Genomic DNA, 21092 nt, shown 5'->3' on the forward strand with positions numbered 1-21092 from the left:
AAGATTCTTCCAAGGCTGGCAAACAGAATTAATGACCACTCAATAACAATGCTCTCATAAAGGAGATAAAAGTCTTCTTTTAACCCTCCTATATGTAATTATTAATCATTTTGCAGTTGATCTAAAAAAAAAAAAAAAAACCTTTACTATTATTTCTTAAGTTCTGTTAAAAGTGTCCAAAATTACCATCCCAGGCTCTAGATGTCCTGACTGCTCCCTCCAAGAGACTGAGAAACATGCTTCTCCTTGGGTCATGGGTATATCCAAGGAATTCAAACCAGAATCATGTTTAAAGAGAAACCAAGAGGGTCAATAACCTCATTCAAACAAGCCCATGTTGCTCTTTCGTCTAAGTCTCCAGGTGTTTGACTGCAAATACACTCTAAGGCTTACAGGACTGCAGAAACCTTTAGGTGACTAAGTCTCAGGGCAAACCAGTTAAGGCAAGGCGCTGCCTTCCCAAAGTAAACCATCTCCAATTCTCCCCAAAAGACCGTTCTGTCCCCTCCAACATAATGTCAGCTTGTGTTTTCTTGGATTCATATAAATTTAGAATTCACCAAGTTTCCCCATTGGCCACGAGCCCCTGAGAAGTCACTGTACCGTGGGGATTGTGCCATCACGGCTTTGGCTCATCCCTCAGCCCCAGGCGTCCCCCAAAGGCCAACACTGGAGGAAGACGCGACAGACACAGACACGGATGCCTCCCCCATTAACTTTCAAACCCATACACTCCAAACACAGGTGACTACATACCTCCTCCTCGTAATCAGAATCACTCTCTTCGCTGTCGGATCGGGGGGCGACTTCGTAACTACAGGAAAAGGAGTGCAAACGAGAGGGGGCTTAGTTGTTTAAACTATAAGACAATATGTACACCCGTGACCTAACTAGCATGTTCTATGCACAAATGACAGATGCAGGTGAAATAACTTTAACCAGATCGGTAAAGGTCATGCTGTTTTAGTTCTAAGATTGTACAAGGAGCACAAAACTCTAAGAAGCCAAAGGAGCCCAGTACTTCTGCTTTATTGTTTTTTTGGCTTTTTTATTTGTTTGCTTGCTTCAATTTGAGGGGGGGGGGGGGAGAGAGCACGCAGGAGGGGCAGAGAGAGGGGGACAGAGGATCTGAAGCAGGCTCTGTGCTGACAGTAGACAGCTTGATGCGGGGCTCAAACTCACGAACTCTGAGATCATGACCTGAGCTGAAGTGGGACGCTCAACTGACAGAGCCTCCCAGGTGCCCCCTCCCCCAGTATTTCTGCTTTTAGGCCATACCCAGGATTCATCTCCAACCAGGCGTCCAGCTGACTTGCTTTGGGTGCTTCTGGTCCAAACAGGACCTTGCCAGTTTCTGTGTGAGTCACTTTGACAGGGAGGTCACTCATCTGACTGCTTTCATCTATGGGCTAGAAAGGAGAAAAAAAAAAATACACATCACTGCTTGGTGTTCACACAGCCTCCCAATTCTGTGCTGGGCATTTCTCAGCCTTTTGGCTGCCCAGCATCTGAACCCTTTTTCTGTGAATGGAAAGTTCACCACCTATGGAATCCTGGCAGGAAGTGGAATACCACCTCCTACTGAAGAAGTCTCTCTTATAGCAAGGCTACCAGCACAAGACCTCCGCTCCATCCACTGGACGCACTCACCAAGGCTCTGTATAGGGACCCAAAAAGCTGGGGAAGCCAGCAGGAACAGGCATGCTGGAGGGAGGGCAGAGCACAGCAAGTGGCCTTGTGGAGCTCCTGCCCAACTCCCAACGTCAGCCATAGGTCTCGTGGTCGAGCTGTTCGGCTCAACGCTGGCTGTAGCCTTGAGGCATGTTCTCCGGGCTTTCTTGGAGATCCAATGAATTACCCAATATCCCATTAACATATTCTCTTCTCACTTAAATCTGGCAGGGTTGATTTTTGCCATTTGCAACTCAGAACCCTCAACCCCCAAATGATACTTCCCCAGATAACAACTATTGCAAAGTCATGGTTTCTGAGAAAACAGGAACAGAGAAAGGTACTGTCACCTCATGAGGGGCCAGTCTAAGCTTCTGCAGAACCAAATGGCCTGGCATCTAATGCAGCCACGGGTGCCAGGAGTAGGATTTTAAAGCAAAAAGCTCTGCTCATCTGAAACCTGGTGAACTGGCCAAGACTGAGCTGAAGTTCATTATTAGACTCGCAACGAAAAATGGCTTGCTCAGAAAATTAGGAGAAAAAAATGAAATTGCAGAGGCTGCATTCAACCTACTTCAGAGAACAAATTTTTTTAAGAGGCGTAAAAATGGAGTAATCCTATGCAAATGCGTGCAACTCATTACAGGGTGACGTCACCTCTAGGAGCAGACCCCCAGGCCAGACGTTGTTGGTTTGGAAATGCTTGATGTTTTAGGAGTCCTCAAGTTACCTCTCTCCTTAAAGGTAATAAAATTCAATATTTAGAGAACTTATCAATTCCAAAGGATTTTTCCTAAATTGTTCTTAATTGAAGTTAAATATAAATGGTAGGAAAAACAGTATACAGTAGCTTATCTTACGTATCTTTATAATAAATGACCAGACGGGTGCCTGGGTGGCTCAGTTGGTTGAGCCTCCGCTTTTGGCTCAGGTCAGAATCTCACGGTTTGTGGGTTTGAGCCCCGCGTTGGGTTCTGTGCTGACAGCTCAAAGCCTGGAGCCTGCTTTGGATTCTGTGTCTCCCTCTCTCTCTCTGCCCCTCCCCCACGTGTGTTCTGTCTCTCTTGAAAATAAATAAACATTTAAAAAAATTGTTTAAAAAATGACCAGAAAAAAAAGTTCTTTCTCCCTTCTCCTTTAAGAAAACACTGTAAGAATAAAAAACAATATATTATGATTATCAACCAAAATAAGCTTTAAAAATAGAAAAGGATTACTCCAAACTGTCTTTTTTGTTTTTCTTTTATGTGTGCTAAAGCGATGCATGTGAACACCATTACTTTGCACGCACGACGTTTCTTTCTCTTTAATGTGAAAGGTCATCTACACACCCATGTGATCAAGACCTACCAGTCGCTATCGCCTCCCTCGGAAAAGTCAGCTTACGTTACCTTGAACTATTATAATATAGCTTTTTCATTCTTATGTCATGCCTCAAAGAAAATTGGGAATCACTGTAGCTGGAATTAGATCTTTGGCAAAAAGCACTGAATGAGCACAGCAGAGTGTAAGAACATGATTTCAAAACAAACTGAGCAAGATGTCCACTTTGCCAACTTGAGCAAACAGAATGCACATGTGTTGAGATTAAAAGAAAAAAAAAGGTGCATGTCACAAGCCCAAGATCAGTGGCTAATTTTCCCAAGAGATGATAAGACGTAAGAGCATTGTCCTGCTAACGCGTTAAATCTCTCCCTGTGTGCTTGTTAGTTATAGACCCTTGTGAGGCATGCTCAGGTAAGGCTGGGGGCTAGTACAAATCCGAGTGGTTTCTAAGTGCTCCAATATATGGTATTCTTCCCCTAGAATGGCCCACTGAGAGGGCCTTACACGTTAGACTCTTAACCCCATCCTTTCTTTCCCTGTGATAGATTACAGTGGTTAAGCCACATTTACTGTTCAAGAAGTTTCTGTACAGAAAAGTGGTTTCAACCTTTTTCTCTGGATCCAGGATGTTCACATTCAGAGTAGGCCTCCCATGTACAGTGATTCTAGAAGGGTTCCCCAAGCAGGTTTATCAGAATCCATGAGAGAAGACAGTTTGAAACATACTCCCTCCCATTCGGCTGTGGAGAGGGGTATGTATGCCTCCTCATGTAAATCATTGGCAGAGAACTTTGAGTTTTCGGAGAAAAAAAAAAGTCCAATAAATAAGTAATTGTGTTCTCATGATTCAGGAGAATTTTCAAAATCCTAGGAAATAACATTTAGGAATGTGCTGATGACTCCACACATAGAAGCCCTATCATAAACCTACACACAATGTCAAAAAATAAGTTAACCAAATATGCAAATTGTTTACAGAGTTTCATAATTTCAATTTAGTAATACACTAAGGAAACTGGGTCATATTTTATGTTTCTGTATCATTTGCTGGGGAAATGCAATTATACAATCACTTAAGGTTCTTACACACATGCTATACATTCATAAACATATAGGTACACAGAAGATTCCAGAAGGTACACAAGAAACTTCGTCTGAGACGGAAGATGCCTTTCCAGTATATCCCTTTTATGCTATTCTAATTTTCAACTATGCTAATGTACTACTATTTTTACTTAGAAATGAATAGCTGAGTAAAAATAACGTTGGTATTCACAGAAAACGGTGCCGTAGGGCATGGTGGGGACTCACGGAGCAGAACAGAGCAGAAATGGGTGCAAAACGCCTCACCTCTCCGTCTGGTCCCAGGGCAGACTCTCCTCCCTCGGCAATCTCTTCAGCCTTCTGCAAAGCAAGGTCAAGATGTCAGGTGTACGTGAATCAAGAAGACGGTTACAAGAAGAACTTTGTGGCAGTGCTGTGGTATAAAAAAGCACTTCATCGCCACTCATCATCATCCAACAAAGCTTACGTGTTAATGCCTTTCATTTGTATTTCTCTTCGCTGTCTGAGACAAGGTGTGTCTTTCACGGGCAACTTGCGGGGAGTTACTGAAAGCCACATATGATTCAAGGCTGGCACACACCAAAGATTTGTGGGTCGAGTCTTCCAGGACCCAAAATGCTGAAGGTATGAGAACATCAGGGCTGAGGTCAGCACGTGGAATGTCCTTCCCCTGTTTGGCACTGGGAAGACAAATCCTGATGTAACTGGCTCCACGTTCCTTGGCAAGGTTTCTAAAAACGTCCATCACGAATAAACTCGGAACCGCTCTTGGGTCATAAAAACACAGAATCGTACAACAATCCTGTGAGCTCTCTGGATGTTTTCCATTCAACCTAATCGGCTTTTCATAATACACAGTATTTCTACGGTGGGTACTAGGAGCAAATGTGATACAGATACTGTGATCTCATGACAAATTCCGTCACCTGCCATTTCTTAAATATTTCAATATCTTAGTCCATTAACCTCCATGTGCCTCAAAGACAGCCTAATGAAAAGTGAGGATTATGTCACATTTGGGGCATACCCGAGAGAGTCTCATCTGCAATAAACACAGAAGAGTCTCAAATTTCTTACATTTATAACAACCTCTTTGACAAGGGAAATCTTTTCCAGCACCTTTTCAGAATCCTTATTTGAAAGTTATTGCTGGAAAGCTATACTCTTCGTGTGTGAGGAAAAAAAACCCAAAAAACAACTTCAGTCATTTCCTTTATCAAGACATTTAAGAAAATGAGCTTTCCTCCCCTGGGCTCTTTAGTTAATTAAAAATATATATAATGATACAGAATCGATATTAACTCTACTCTGCTTACTTAAGGCATTGATTATATAATACATTTTTGCTTTCCATGAAAATAACTCAATTGTCTCTTGACAAAACAGCTTTGAGAGGCAATGTTCAAAATCCAACCCTTTGTCCATACTGAAGAAATGCAGATCCCATAAACGTTTGACATTTTGGGGAAGTTCTTTCAAAATTGTCTTACAAGGAATACATGTACGTACGTATGCCAAAGCAAAGGGCATGAAAAAACAATTGCAGTGCTTCTACCAAAGAGCAGGAAATAAAATGCTCCCTTTGGTTATGATTTCCCAAGAATTTAATATTCTATGTATGCTGCCCCAACGTGAAAAACGTTTACACTCCAAAGGAGTGATGAGCGTCAAAAAAGACACCAGGCTCTGTATCTTGGCGAAGGATATAGAGAACAATGGCAGAAAAGCCCAGAAAAGAAACCACCCATGTGACCAGCCCCTAAGAGTTCCAATTTTGGAATTCTCGGGCACTACACTCAGGCGACTGTTTTAATTAATGGGAGAAAGTCAATTAATCCCACCATTCTTTCCATACAAATCAGAAATAAGCTACAAATTTGGCCAACAAAGAAAATCAAATGAGACAATGAATAAGCCAATTTCCAATATCTAGCAAGTGGAACTGGATCACCATTTCAATGAATAGTACATTAAAAAGCTTGAAGGACCATAAATAATAGAATCAAAACCATTCTAAAGGATACTCTTCTATGAATATGCTTTGACTAGCTAGAGTGTTATCTAAAAACTGCCTCACAATCAGGCCCGTCCTTTATTTTAAGTCCTCTAAACTCTTTTTAAAAATAATATCAAATTCAAGAGGCAATGTAAGATTAGATTTAAAAACTTTGGTTCTGGAGTTAGACCACCAGTGTTTGAATCCCCAGCTCTGTCACTAAGAACAAGAGATCTGAGCTATGTGATCTTGAGCAAATCTCTGTCGTGCTTCCCTCTTCTGTAAAAAAGGGACAGTAACAGTCCCTCCCTCATGGGGCTGAGGCCGGAAAGGATCGCTATTTCAGTACGTACAATCCAGTGTTCCATTATATACTGTTATATACATTTATACTCCTAGCATCAACCTCCACAACGCACAAGTTTCAATGACTGTCTGAAGACTACTCCTTTATGTCTGTGAGACTGGCTATAGCACTGCCTGAAACTGCTTCATAAGGTTCATCCCATGAAGTCAGGGATTTCTGTCTGTTTTGTCACACGTATATCCCCACACTGACAAGGGGTCTTGGCACGTAAAAGGTACTAGATAAATATTTGGTAAAAGAAGGAAGGAAGGAAGGAAGGAAGGAAGGAAGGAAGGAAGGAAGGCACCAAAAATAATAATAATAAAGAAGCATCCACTTAGCACACACTTAATGAATCATCATTATTGTAATTACATGCCAATGTATTTGCAAACCATAAAATTAGTTAAGAACACACACACAATTCCTCACAGAACTGGCACGCCCTGAATTTATACCCAATCCTGCTGCTATTACACAAGGTGGAAGCCAGGTGGCAGTCTACTCTATGGCAAGAGACAACACATTCTCCCATCATGCTTTGGATTCTTTCAGTTTGGTGATCTCTGGATCTCCCGTGACACTGGTGCTTTATCTTGGCCACCCACCCCCCACAAAAATAAATAAATAAATAAATAAGTAAATAATCCCACAAAACATCCCTTTTCTTGGTTCAATGTTAACTCCAAACAGATTGCTCTTGGTGTTACCATGGTCTCCCACCAGTTGAGGAATCTTCATATACAGTTATCTCCATCACATGATTACAAACACATCCTACGTTACCAGCTGATGCCTGAGCTTTTTTTTTCTCCATCAATTAAAAACAAAACAAAACAATCCTACAAAAAAACTACAAAAAAACCTACAACACTGTAGTTCATCCATTAATCAGGACGAAAAGGACCCTATCTTGGCTTCTTCCAAACTGCAAAACGTTGGGGACAAATTATGCTTGCTGGAGGGAGGAAGGAGTGTAATTCACCTAGTGATGGAGGGGGATACGGAACAAATTACTCACAACTAAAAACAATGTGGCTTCCCAATGCCCAAGGCCAATGGCAATTTAGAAATTCCACTTAGGAATGTTCACCAAGCTGTGCGCACTGCTACCTGTTTTCCTTGCAGAAGCTATGTGAGATAACTGGCAATGGGCGCAAAGAGGCCAAGGAATCCCTACACGTGAAAATCCTGTGTAAGCCCGCACCCAGGAAAATAAACTTCAGCGGGGCACTTCCTTCGCATCACTACCCCAACATAGGCCACGAACGGCCTCGATCTGTAAAGAAACGGTTTTCTACCAAATATTTCACAATTTTACAATTTGTATGATGAAGCGAATGAATTTTATCCCCCAGCAGGTGTTGTTACACTATGCTAAAACAACGTTCAAGAGCGCTGGCATCTTACAGACTCATTCTGTTTCAGTGGAAACCTAAGCTTTCAGAAACCACTTGGGTTATTTTTACTGTCATTTAAGTGGACCTTTGAGCATTAAGATAGGTGATCAAGCAATAAAAAATACCCAAGAATATCAAATGAACAGGCAACTGCACATTACTGTGCTTGTACTCTGCAGAGAAAACCAACTCCAACATTTTTGACTCAAGTAACTGGTCAATCCAGTTAAGCAGGACTCTGATCCAAACTTCAGTTTTCACCCATTTTGATACTGAGCTAATCAAATTAATCTAATCACGCTGGCATTGCATTCACCTACCTTGACCACAGTCCCTACACTCAGATGCCCAGAATTTCTTAGAACTTTTCTTTGACCTGTGAAATTGTCCTCGTGGGGGTACATCATCATCTTGGGGGGAGGGGGGAGAAATAGGAGAGACAGAAGAATTGAGAAGAAGTGGAGAGCAGCTTGAATTTAAAACAAGTGTCTCAACAATATTACTATACTTTTGCATCTGATGCCTCTTTTCACCAAAAACTATACCAACAGGTTTTTCTGATTTGTTGATATCTAAAAAGGATGAAAACACATTTCCTCTTACCATACTGACCAATGTGGTATGCTGTGCCAGAAACACTCCCCCTCCAATATGTCACGGTCCTGAGATTTACTCCTAACAGTGTCTTCTGAGAAAGAGAATTAAAGAACTTCTGGAAGGAAAACTGAACACTACGATGGAAAAGGTACTTGACCCAACAGTCCCCCATGGGATTTGGACGGTTCTTATTAGCATCTTGAGTTTCCAAGAAATGTCACAAATTAATAGCAAGGGTGTAGTTCTGTTGGTATACACGCCATCGAAAGACTTTGGAAGAGGGAATTAAATATTTATTTTTGGCCTGAAGTCAACAGCTCGGGAAGCTGAGCCTGTGAAACGACCACGCGTCTTGACAGTAGGTTGGGTGAGGGAGGTCGGGGATGGCTGGCATGGGCTCCTGACCACAGCTGAAGGAAGAACTCTAAAGCCCTGCAAGGGCCACCTTATTACCACCAGGAACCACCGTAAATTAGAGGCTTCATGATTAAAAAATTCTCCTTGTAGGAGCTAGGGAGAGAGAGATAGGCAGGGTCCACCACAAAGAATAAATCTTCACTTCCTACTACATGCCTCAACAGGCAAAGAACCTGTCACTGTCCTAAAAGCCATCTTACCTAATTGCTCCTAACTAAAATACATACATACATACATACATACATACATACATACATAAAGTAGCCATTTATTCTCTCAACATCACAGAGAATATACAGCATGGGGAAAGAGAAGATTTTATTTAAAAAAAAAAACAACTATAACCACATTTCAACAATTACTATCCTACATTTATACCGCAAAATTGTTTCATAAAATAATTAATACTAACTGAGCACTTACTCTGTGCCAGGTTATACTCTAAGTGCTTTTTTTTAAGTTACTTATTTATTTTGAGACAGAGAGAGAGAGAGAGAGAGAGAGAGAGCGAGCGAGCAGGGGAGGGGCAGAAAGAGAGGGAGAGACAGAGAAAGAGAGAGAAAGAGAAAGAGACAGAGAATCCCAAGCAGGCTCTGTGCTGTCAGGGCAGAGTCCAACACAGGGTTCAATCTCACAAACTCTGAGATCATGATCTGAGCAGAAATCAAGAGTCGGACACTCGGCCAACTGAGCTGCCCAGGGCCCCACTAAATGCTTTAGATACACTTTGCCATGTAATCCTATCACCTTCTTACAGATCCAGAGACTGAAGCACGAGGTAATAGGTCTTTTAATGAAATACTCTATAAGGGAATGAAAGCAAATTTGTACGAAATTTAAAAGTCTGCAGACTAATGTGATTTATTAGACAGTGGCTCAATTTTCTACTCTAGTATGCTCAATCCTATTTGTACACACCCTGGTGGCCTTATGTAGCCCCATGCCCTTTTATACCTTGTAGTCACCCAGCAGATGTTAAGAGAACGATCATGGCAGGGGACAGAGACCTCAAGGTCATGCAGAGTGCACATCAGAGTACATTAATCTTGTCACACTGCAAAGACTGGTTTCACATAATTAGATATTTCCATACTTTACAAATTATGCCTCCTCTAACACCTAGGTAGATACATATATTTCGTTTCCTATTCCTCCACTTCAAGGGCATTAACGGAAGACCAGACCCACAGCGAGAAGCTCCAGAATGATTTATAAATGTTATACGTCACAGCAGCAGCTCTGATGGTGAGAAGAGAGAAGCAAACATGGTCAAGGCAGGTTAAAGAAAACCCACTCTCCTGTTTACCAATAGCAAGGAAACACAATAAACTCCACCAGAAAGAGAGAGAACTTCTCTGTTACATTGGGGCAATTAAAAAAAAATTGATCCCTTTCCATTTAAGTTACAAGGTCAACCACACTCATCTACAGGAGTGTAGATACAGTCAGCTGTAGCCGAGTGGTCCTATACCTGTTGCTATAGCACAATGTTCTTGGTCCACTGGGTAAAGAAGACTTTCTCAAAATAAAGGCTTATTGATGCCTTACTTCATTAAAAACAAACGAATGAACAAACAAACCGCAGACAGGTACAGCATAATACTGTTCTGTGGGAAAATGCTTTCTCAAAGGGTCAGCGCAGAACTTTTAAGCTTCAGGACACAGCCTTCCTCCCCAGCAGAGAAGCTGGAAGGAGCCATCTCAATCATTCACTCTAATGGAGGGAAGAAGAACTACAGATAATCCAAACTGTCAAATAATCAGCTTTTGAAAGCATCCATTTGCTTTGCACTTGAATAAAGGTGCATCTGCAATTGTGTAACTTGCTTTGAAAGAAGTCTCAAAGCCCCAGGAAAGAGACAGGTTTCAGGAAGGAGCCTGGTTTCTTTGTTTCCTCCATTATCCCATTTGTCCCAGCAAGATGGCCCCGGAAAGAAATACAGCAGGTCCTCCCCAGTCCTGCTGAGGGCAGGGTGTGCTCAAATGCTGGGCATCCTGACAGAGCACCGGGAAGGAGGCAGAGGGCTGATGATCAACTAATGGTTCTGCACATTTAATCGTGTGAGATAACCAGCCAGAGCCACCCAGAGATTCCCACCAGGCAGACAGGAGGGAGTTGCTTTGGTATCCACTATTCTTTTGCCAGGAAACCAGTCCCCACCCCCAACTTGACTCCTGGGGCTTCCTTTTCCGCATTCATCATGGTTTATCATTATGTACCTGGTTGCATATTTGATTAATGTCTACCTGCCTCTCGCTCTCTGATGGAACTGAGAAGGCACCTGTGCTTCTCCTTGCCATCGCCTTCTTTCTCCCCCAACGTGTAGCCCGCTGCCTAGCTTCAGTTGATACTCGTCAAACAAATGGATAAAAGAGAAAAGAATAAATGCTATCAGCAAACCTGAAGCTAAGAGTTTGGAAGTAGAGAGCCAATCTATAGATCATGCAAAGTTGGCAGCATCGTGAAAAATAGTGTGACAGGTTCCCGCTCTATACAGATTCACACAAAAATAAAGGCATAATCCCCATCACTCAGTTAGAGATCTTTCTTTGCCTACGATGATATAACAATCTAATACCATGGCAGGAATCCATTAATTATAAGCCAGAAGCTCAATTCGGGGACCCTTCAGCTTTTACATCACACACACACCAAGTAGAATTTGAATTTTACTGCTACGAACACCAACAGTGACCTTTTCCTGGCCACTTCTGCAAAACACAGCTCCGGACTAGGAAAAACGAAAACTGCCGTTTCACGGGGTCCCCTTGTGGAATGTTACAGAATTCTTTCTACCTGTTTGCCCATGTGCCTTTCTCTGACTCTGAAAGCGTCTTTTGAAGTCAGAAACTGGGAGCTGGCATTCTGCAGAGTCTATGATGCCACCTTGACAAGAAAATGAGGGATCGCTCAACGACGAAATGTCTAAATCCAAGCCCTGAGTCATTGCGCGCTCTTCACAATGCGGGAAGCTATCTTCTACTAAAGAAGTCAGGTGCAAGAAGGCACCTTCTCAATCATTTATTCCTCCTCCTTAATTATGAAGCAGGGATGGGAATTCAGGAGCCATGAAATTAATTATTTTTTGAAAAACATTGCGTTCAATTATTCAGTGCACGGAATAAATGATTAAATGGCACCAATCTTCAATCCTCACAGCCCTGGCCGAGACTTCCTGTTTCTTGCTGGTGTGTGTGCCCAGGCCAATCAGGGTGTGCCGTGAAAACAAAACATGAACCAAGAACCAAATCACCAGACCACTCAGGATTCAGAGAGGATCTGTATTCACAGGTCTACACTGGCAGGTTGCCCTTGAATCGAGGTACAATATCTGCAGGGCAGAAATTCTAAATCTTACTCTTCACTTTCTGTGCAATATAATTAGGTTATATTGTACATAAAACTATTTACTGTTCTCTGTAATAACCTAAAACCCTGCCTTAGACACTCACCTTACTGTGACACCAGGGCAGCTGAACTGAATGAAGGAACCACTTTGACACTGTCTCCCGTTCAAACAAACAGACTGAAATCTGTTTCGAAAGTACCCCAAGGCCATCTCTTAACATCTTTCTCAGGCTCTTTCCATCTGTACTCTGCATTCCTTCTTAATTTTCATCGCCCTACCACACTGGCATTAAACTTAAGCAAATACTTCTGTGCCCTCACATCTTTCCCTTTTTGACTGACCGTATACACTTGATATTTCAACACTGTATGGAACCATGAAAGTATGGACAGAACCGTTACAGTTTGGAACATCCTACTGGCTACACCCTCATCTCCGACCTGTGGTCTGGTGTGCCTCATCACCTCTTTGACACTGTGCCTGTTTTGGGTAAGCATTTTCTGCAACTCAAATATCTGATTCTTCCACTAGGGCAGTAACAAGTAAATACACACACATACACACACACACACACATATATATATATACACATATATATGTATATATACATACATGTATATATGCATATATATATGTTTTTTTAAGTTCTTTTATTTTTAAGAGACAGAGAGAGACACAGCATGGGCAGGGGAGGGGCAGAGAGAGAGGGAGACACAGAATATGAAGTGGGCTCCAGGCTCTGGGTTGCTAATACAGAGCCCAACTTGGGGCTCGAACCCATGAACCGCAAGATCATGACCTGAGCCAAAGTCGGATGCTTAACCGACTGAGCCACCCAGGTGCCCCAGGAGAATGTATTAAAGGGCCCTGGACTGGCTCCTGACCATACACTCCTCTCCTCTGACTCACTAGGGCGCTCACCTTCTTCCTCTTCCTCCTCTTCTTCTTCTCTTTGGCGGCCTGGGCTTGCTTGTGCTCCCAGACCAGGTTGGTCAGGTTGGCCACATACTCATCAGTCTGCTGCAAAAGGTAAGCTAAACGCCTGTCTTTCTTTTGATCAATCAGTTTTCTGTAGCCCTCTTCATCTTCAGCCTATTAAGGAAAGAAGAACATGGTCAGGGCGCCATAAAGATTGGCAGACGACTCCATCTGCCACTCATCCGCCCCCCTCATGGTCTGAACTCTGACCGGTGGTGAGTGCGGGCAACCTAAGGATCCAGGCTATGTGAGTTACGGCGCACAATCCGGGTCTGGGGTGCGCTTGGGGGCGCCATGCCTGCATCCCAGGACACGCGGGCTCGTAACAGTCAGGACACCGAACCACACTACTTATGTGGTGCAAGTCCTCAAAGTCAGCTCTTTGCTCTTCTAAGGTTCTTTGTGCGTGCACACACACACACACACACACACACAGATAAAATTTGAGAATCCGTCATCCAAAGTGTATCCTTAACTTTGTATTCTGGAAATTTTCAAAAACAACTGAAAGTAGAGAGGAGAGTATAATCTCTCATATCACCAACACCAAGCAACAGGAATTAACTCACAAGGACTCCCTTTTCACGGCTACCCTTCCCTCAAGTCCTCTCCCCAGTCCCAAGCTAGAACGTCCTGAAGCAAATTCCAGACATAAGATCTTTTCATTCAGAAATAGTTCAGTAAGTATTTCTAATGGCAAAGACGCCAATGGACTGTAAGTGTAGTAAGTATAACTTCATATACGTAAAAGCATCACAAACACCGCGGCTGATAGGAAAAGTCAAATTCGGGGGAGTTTTGTCACTGACAGGCATGGCGCGACAGGCCTACGTGACTAGAGGCGAGTCATTTAGCACCTGGAGTCTGATACTGCTGGGTAATAAAACAGGTACAGTAATTTCCACCTCTACCTCCCATTAAGCAACATTATGAGGTTAAATGCAATAAAAACTCTGATGTACTCTGGGCCATTTCAAGAGAAATCTCTTTTATGCATCCCAATAAAAAGGACAGCTCAAAATATTTTCCTCGTGTGACGCGCAGGATAAAAAGGGACATACCACAAAATCTTCCACTCTGCGCAAAAGCTGGGGATCTTTGGTCCAGGGGCACCACTCCAGCATGTGCCCGAGTGACAGCCGTTTTATAACCCAGTCTAGCTGCTGTCTGCCCCATGGATGAGTGTGAACCTCAAATGCTATTATAACTCTAATTGCTTTTGGTTATGGTTGATCTCACTTGAAGAAAGAGTGATAAAAACTGCAGTTTCCCTGTTATCTGTATATTCCATCATTTAATTGCAAAAATTAATGATTTGCAAATGCCTAATCATTAGTGTCAAACCAATCTGTTACTGAAGTTCTAATATAGTTTCACTCCAGTTGAATCAGACAAATTTTGACCGCTTACTGCTCAAATTACTACAAAGCAGCCTCCTTGGCTAGTTAGAAATCTCGTGGACAGTCGTCTCCTTCCCGAAAAAGCAGAGGGAGGTTGGAGGAGATCTAAGGTTTAGTAATACCTGGAAACAGGGCTCTTTAAAACATGGTGTTTAGTCTCTGGAATCCACAAAATTAGTGGGGAAAAAAATTCAAACCATAATAACACCAAGAAAGGCCTTGTCACTTGGAATTTTCCAGGTCCGTAATTATGGGCCAAGGCTAATGATTTTATCTCCATCCTATTCTCAGGCATTATGTCCCAGGTACAATTTGCAGGTCTCATATCATTATAGATCACACACACTTTTAAAATTCCATGGTGTGCTCCGAGGTCCAATTCCAAAAATAAATGGTCAATAAAACCAAACACCCTTGCCAATGATGTAAACCAATCCCTTCTGTATTTATATATCCATTAAAAAATAATAGCATAAATGTAATGACCCGTGGGTAGCCTTTGACAATAACACAGCTATAACCAAAAACGCAACATTTCAAAATTAACTTAAAAATCACTTTTTATACTGCTAGGGAGAAATTTCTATCATTAAAAAAAAAAGGATAACACCAGAGGCTTCAAAAAAACAGACCTTCTTCGAGTCCAAGATATAACTTCATGACACATTCATGCAAAGCAACCTGTATCATGAGTCTCAAAGACGCAAAATTTTACAAAGGACGATCTGGTTGTTAAATACAACTCCTGAAAGCTGTACGACCCGTCTTTATGTGAGAAGCTATAATCTGAACAGCAATGCTGCCCCAGGACAGGCAAGTACTCGACTCATCAGCCGTGGTCCTGGATTCGTGGTATGTGCTGTCCAGGAAAGAGAAGATGTGCTTACTCCATCCATACAAGGTTCAAAGGAGCGTGTTAACATGTTTGAGAAGCCGCTTTTACTCACCCCCTGCTATAGCATATTTACCATTCTCAATACGGGTGCCTGTGAGGACCCCCATTTCCCGGGGTCCCTGCAGGGAAGCGAGCCCCTTACCATCAGTCTTCGCATTCTCTCCTTTTCGATACGCTCTGTCTCTTTTTTCTGCTCTCTTTCCGTGTTGGCGTGCCAAGTTGCCACTGCTTTGGACAGCTTCTGGATCTTCCCGGCCACAGACCGATGGTATTCCTTAAAATCTTTTGCATGCTGCAAAATACTGTTCAGGTACTCCTACGGGATCCAAAGGGAGGAGAAAAGGATACTCAAAGTCTATTTCCCATGAGGTTTCAGCGTAGCCCAAGAAAGCACACACTTTGGCTTCATGAGAGTGGACGATTAGAATCTTCTGGGGGACAGGTGCCCTGGGATGTGTGCTGGCAGCTGAGCTGTGGGCTATGGGGCTGGTGAAAAAGGCTCTCAAAGTTTGTTTGGGCGCCAGTGTGTGGAAGCGAAACCTCTGAGGCCTCAAAAAATACGGCCCCATGAAAATGGCAGGATCAAGGATTGGCAGAAGCATGCAAAACAGCAGTGATGAAATGTAAAGCACATCACCCTCAAATAAACCCGAGGGAGGAGGGTATTTTCAGTGAGAACCAGGTTATAAAAGTCATGCGTCTTCTGCTCTAACTTAAACGCCTTAGAACCGTGACTTGAAATAAGATGAGGAGCCACGAAAATCGCCGCCCATAATTCAGATCTACTTTTGAAATACAGGAGTAGACACGTGTACCAACGAATATCTAACATTTTTTTTTCCAAATGAAACGAAGCTGGGGCATTAAATCGAGCACCAGAAAACAAACACAATTTATAGGGCTTCTAATGCAAAATCAAATCCTGCATCAAAAATATTTCCAACCCCCTAGGAAGGAACATTTTAAAATATCTGCCCCTGGGTGCCTGGATGGCTCAGTCGGTTAAGTGTCCGACTTCAGCTCAGGTCATGATCTCACAGTTTGTGAGATGTGAGCCCCATGTCGGGCTTTATGCTGGCAGCTCAGAGCCTGGAGCCTGCTTCGCATTCTGTGTCTCCCCCTCTCTCTACCCCTCCCTGGCTTGCGCTGTTTCACTCTCTCTCTCTCAAAAATAAATAAACGCTAAAAAAAAATTTTTTTTTAACTCTGCCCCTATGAAACCTCCAACGGGGCCCCAGAAAAGCCCAGGAGCCTGTATTTACATTCGTTATAAAAATAACTGTTTTGGGGAGCCTGGGTGGCTTGTCAGTTAAGCCTCAGACTTCGGCTCCGGTCATGACCTCACAGTTTGTAGGTTTGAGCGATGCATCGGGCTCTGTGTTGACAGCTCAGAGCCTGGAGCCTGCTTCGGATTCTGTGTCTCCTTCTCTGTCTGCCCCTCCCCCACTCACACTCTGTGTCTCGCTCTCAAAAAATAAATAAGAAATTAAAAAAAAAAACCAAAAACTGTTTTGCTCTCTTCATTTCTTTTCCAGGCCATCGGGGTGGCAGCTGGCCGTGGGATTATGCAGAAGACACCTGCCGGGAATTCAGAAAGCAGGGTCCTCCACTGATCCCCTCACAGTCCCATGGACAGGCCACCCACTTCCCTAGCCTGGCCTGTCTCACATGGGGCGGCTGGAACACGGGAGTTGCAAGGGACCTTTCTGTTCTCATGGTTTGTCCCCACCGCCCTCCCCAGTACATTTCTCAGTCCTTCTGAGTCCACCTGAGGGCTCAGTCAGTTGTGTCCGTCAATGTAGGGCCACACAGTCCACCCCCCAATACCTGGTGCTTCTGTCGACGCTTCCTTTCCTGCTCAATCTTCTGCTGCTTCTCCAGTTTCTCTGTCATGCGGGCCTCCCTCAGGGTCTGGCGCTTGCTCCGTTTGTATGCTTTGGAGTTGAGGGCCGTCTCCAGGGTTGTGTCTCGTCGCATGCAGGCCACCACCTCTTGTCTCAGCTGTCAAGGTCAAGGGGGGAGCGGGGAGCCATTGGGAGAGCTTCCCCAAACAGAGGCCTGGCTCCTGGACAGCCTCCACTGCCCTGCTCCCCGTTGGTGGGGCAGAATGGGGTCTCTACAAGGTTCTCCATCGGAGTTGGCCTTGTTTTTTGTAAGTGAAGGGACTACATCGTGCCAAATCCACGCAGCACTTTCAAAGACGGTAAAAGTGTTCTTTCCAAGTAATTCAGATTAAAAACAAAAACAGAAACTTACAGCACTGTAATGCGAATAAAAACACTAACCAAAACCTGTCTTGGGTGTTCAATAAATTAATTCATTCTGTTTAATTATTCTAATCGTATTAATTAGCTAATGAGCTTCTGAAATATTTTACTTCATTTTAAGTGCCATACTAACATTCTCTTTGTGTCTAAAGATGGACTTTAATGATGCTCTGCAAAAAAGAGTAGAAACGTTACTTCTTGTTCATGCACAGTAGCAGCAGGTACTCAAACAATATTAATTCAGTGTTAATTTTCATATGAAAAATGGGAAATACGGGCTTTGGCTTCCCCCACTCCCAACGATGATATTCTTTCCAAGATATTTAAATTTCACACTAGATCGTGGACTTCTTTTTAGATTATCATAAACGTAGTGTCTTATCCATGTTGTACGTTATGTGGTAGCAGCCGGGGTGGTGGGGGTGGGGGAAGGATTGGGCATATACGTTAAAATAACAATCTAACTGAATCTCAAATCAGCATCAACTATAGTTAATTCACTGGGAAAATTTCATAGAGGGTGGACTTTTCTACACCATCAAGCAAAAAAATCAGAGACTGGTAAGAGTCCAGTACAGAGAAGCAAATCTGAATATAATCTTATTTTGTGAAGATATATTCGGTTATTAATCATTTTCACAAAATTTTAGCAAGCACTTCATGAAGTGCGTTTCGTGAAGTCCCGTATAGGAAAGGAAGTAAATGGCATTCAGGGCCTTTTATTTTCTTTCTTTTAGAATTTCAGCTGAAAGCTACTCTCACAAAGCTATGGCCAAGGAGCACCCTGTCACCAAGACACCCTCCTGCGACATTGTAACCCATAGGGCAAATGTACTCCCAACTGAGTTCCTATGACAGTAGCAAGTGGGGTGCCTTTGTGATTTTAGTCACATCCCGCAACAGACTGAATCATGCAATTCAATACTTCCAAACCACTTTCATTCATTAATAATTCATTTTGCACGCCCGGAGACCTTCACCAAGTAAACCCACCTGCCTGGCAAGCATGCGTCCCCTCTCCCCTTTGGCTAAACGAGGCAGGGTGCCGACCAGGAGACCTGCACCTTTTGGGTCCACAGAGCAAAACTCACCAACGTAAAACTATCTCTACTTCATTTCACTAGTCTCCTACAGACTCGGCAGTTATAAAACAGATCACCATGCTAGCTTTTACTAATCAGTCACTGCTAAGAACCACAGCAAGAACACTAGGTAAAAGCCCACTGATTAGTCAATACGTGGGCCTGATGTGGTCAAATGCTTCAAACTTAGGCTCCGATGAATAATCAGCCGTTAGAAAACAGTGCTATGTATTTCTACAAATGAGGGGCTATCAATTCAGCAGAGGAGAATTCGGAATGGCTAGGATTTTACATTTGTGTTTACAAAAAGACTCTGATCGACCCCCTTCTATCTTTTTCTTTGGAGTCATAAAGGCAAGCTAAACCATTTATTCTCAAGGTTTCATCCATGGTAACAAAATGCCATTACTCTGACTTTGGAAACCGTAATATGGGTGAAAAAAAAATGACTCTGATATACAGAAGAAAAAAAGTAGAATAATAAACAATTCATCTTCATTACTTTTGCCTCTATGCTGCTGGTTGGAAATACACACTAGTTTTACTAAGTTTATATCTTTATAACAATATTGAACAGACTTCCGCTTATTTCCTTCATCTCGGATTCGCTGGGGAAAAGGTATTACCTGACGCTGGAAATTGAGTAAGCGAAGTGCTTTCAGCTCCACAGTTGCTTTGGTTCGTAAATCTGGTGGCAGAGAGCCAGGCAGATTTTCCAGTTCTTGGATCCTATGAGCTATGCGGGCCTGGAGTCTAAAGGAGATAAGGAAATGGGGGGAGGGGGAGGGGGAAATATACATTACAACGGAGTCTTGAATGATAAACAGTAACCCTCAGGTTTAAGTTCTGGCAAAACATATCCCGGATCTTGCTGTCGGCGAATTCCTGATGCCCAGCTGGATTATCTGATGTTAAACGGAGAAGAGTGACCTCTGCATTGACGCGGACAGGTGCCGTATGTTGCTCAACACTCTGGCCTTCTTCACAACATCTCTCTCTCTCGAACACCCAGAGAGGAAGACTCAGGATGCATCTAGGAAGGCAGTCCAGTGCCATGACTTGCTTCAGACAGAGAGAACATGAGAGACAGGACAATGTGATCTGCTCCCAAATGCCCAGGCAGCCAGAGTGCAGAGCTGAGACAACAGAGTTTTCTTTCTGACTCCCAGTTCCGTCCTAGGCAACCAGGCCATGTGCCCTCTTTGCCAAGATGCTGATGACAACAGCCGTTGAAGCTGAGTGAACAAGAGCACTTTTAGGTGCTGAGGCCACAGAAATCAACCAACCCAAAACATTCACGGAGGGAGCCTGCCAACCACGACCACTTCCTCTCTGAGCAGTGCTTGTCTGAGAAAAGGCAAAGTAGGCATTTTTAAAAATCAGGTTTGGGGTAGCGGGAGATGGTAGAGTAACAGTATTTAAAAACTACGTTTCTAGAAAAAGGGTTGCTAGAGATTCTCATCTCCGACATCATCAGGAATATAACTGCAGGTCATTCTTCAAAATAAAGGCAGAAGAGAAAACAAAACATACCCCACTTTCTTCATTCAGCCAGGATACGTTTACTGTGACCCCATACAAACCGGCTTCAGATTTCGCCTGGATCCTATTCTTACAAATAATTGCATGCCATTTAAAATCTATTTTTAGAACTACCTCCCTCCAAACTTGGGGCAGAAGTGTCTTGGAAAAGTTTTCATGAAGAATAGTAAAAGGTAGTAAGTTAAATTAAGTTAACATTAACTGTGCTAAGGTGTATTTAAGGTAGAACTTTCTTCAATTCTTTCTCCCTCCCTCCTTTGCACGTACTCACTCTCTCTGTCTCACACACACACACACACACACACATGCATGCACCCCTACAAGGTAAATGCTATAGAGGTGCCATCTTACTGATGAGAAAACTGAGGTTTGGAGACAGTAAGAAACACGCAAACTTCACAGAACTAGTGAAGGAGGGAGCCCGGATAGGAGCCTCATTTGCCTGACACCTGCAGGGACACCGCAGGCAATTAATACACACTTTCTGACTGCAGCTTTCCTGGACCTCAACTATAAAAGCTGATAATTAAAGATTCTTTTAAAAACTCGTATCATGCGGGGTGTCTGGCTGGCTCAGTCGGTGGAGCGTGTGACCCTTGATCTCAGGGTTGTGAGTTCTAGCCCTGAGCTGGGTATAGAGATTCCTTAAAAATAAAATCTTTAAAAATATTAATAATAAACGACTAAATAAATACAAATCTGTATTATGGTTTTGTCGACCTTTACGATGCTCTGTGTCCGTCAACATGAAAAAGTACAA

General features: G+C 43.0%; 1 protein-coding gene across 9 annotated transcripts in view; it reads right to left on the reverse strand.

Moving 5' to 3' along the window:
- Positions 1-21092, reverse strand: part of SMARCA2 (SWI/SNF related, matrix associated, actin dependent regulator of chromatin, subfamily a, member 2) — a 181530-nt gene that overhangs the window by 122228 nt on the left and 38210 nt on the right. For all 9 annotated transcript variants that reach the window (XM_043565330.1, XM_043565325.1, XM_043565329.1 and 6 more), the window contains exons 6-12: positions 19417-19543; positions 17269-17442; positions 15584-15757; positions 13090-13260; positions 4348-4401; positions 1279-1409; positions 757-814 (exon numbers count right to left, since the gene is read on the reverse strand). In XM_043565330.1, coding sequence (XP_043421265.1) covers positions 757-814; positions 1279-1409; positions 4348-4401; positions 13090-13260; positions 15584-15757; positions 17269-17442; positions 19417-19543 — 889 coding nt within the window. The remainder of the gene's footprint in view (positions 1-756; positions 815-1278; positions 1410-4347; positions 4402-13089; positions 13261-15583; positions 15758-17268; positions 17443-19416; positions 19544-21092) is intronic.

This window comes from Prionailurus bengalensis, chromosome D4, assembly GCF_016509475.1.
Source record: "Prionailurus bengalensis isolate Pbe53 chromosome D4, Fcat_Pben_1.1_paternal_pri, whole genome shotgun sequence".
Classification (NCBI taxonomy): domain Eukaryota; kingdom Metazoa; phylum Chordata; class Mammalia; order Carnivora; family Felidae; genus Prionailurus; species Prionailurus bengalensis.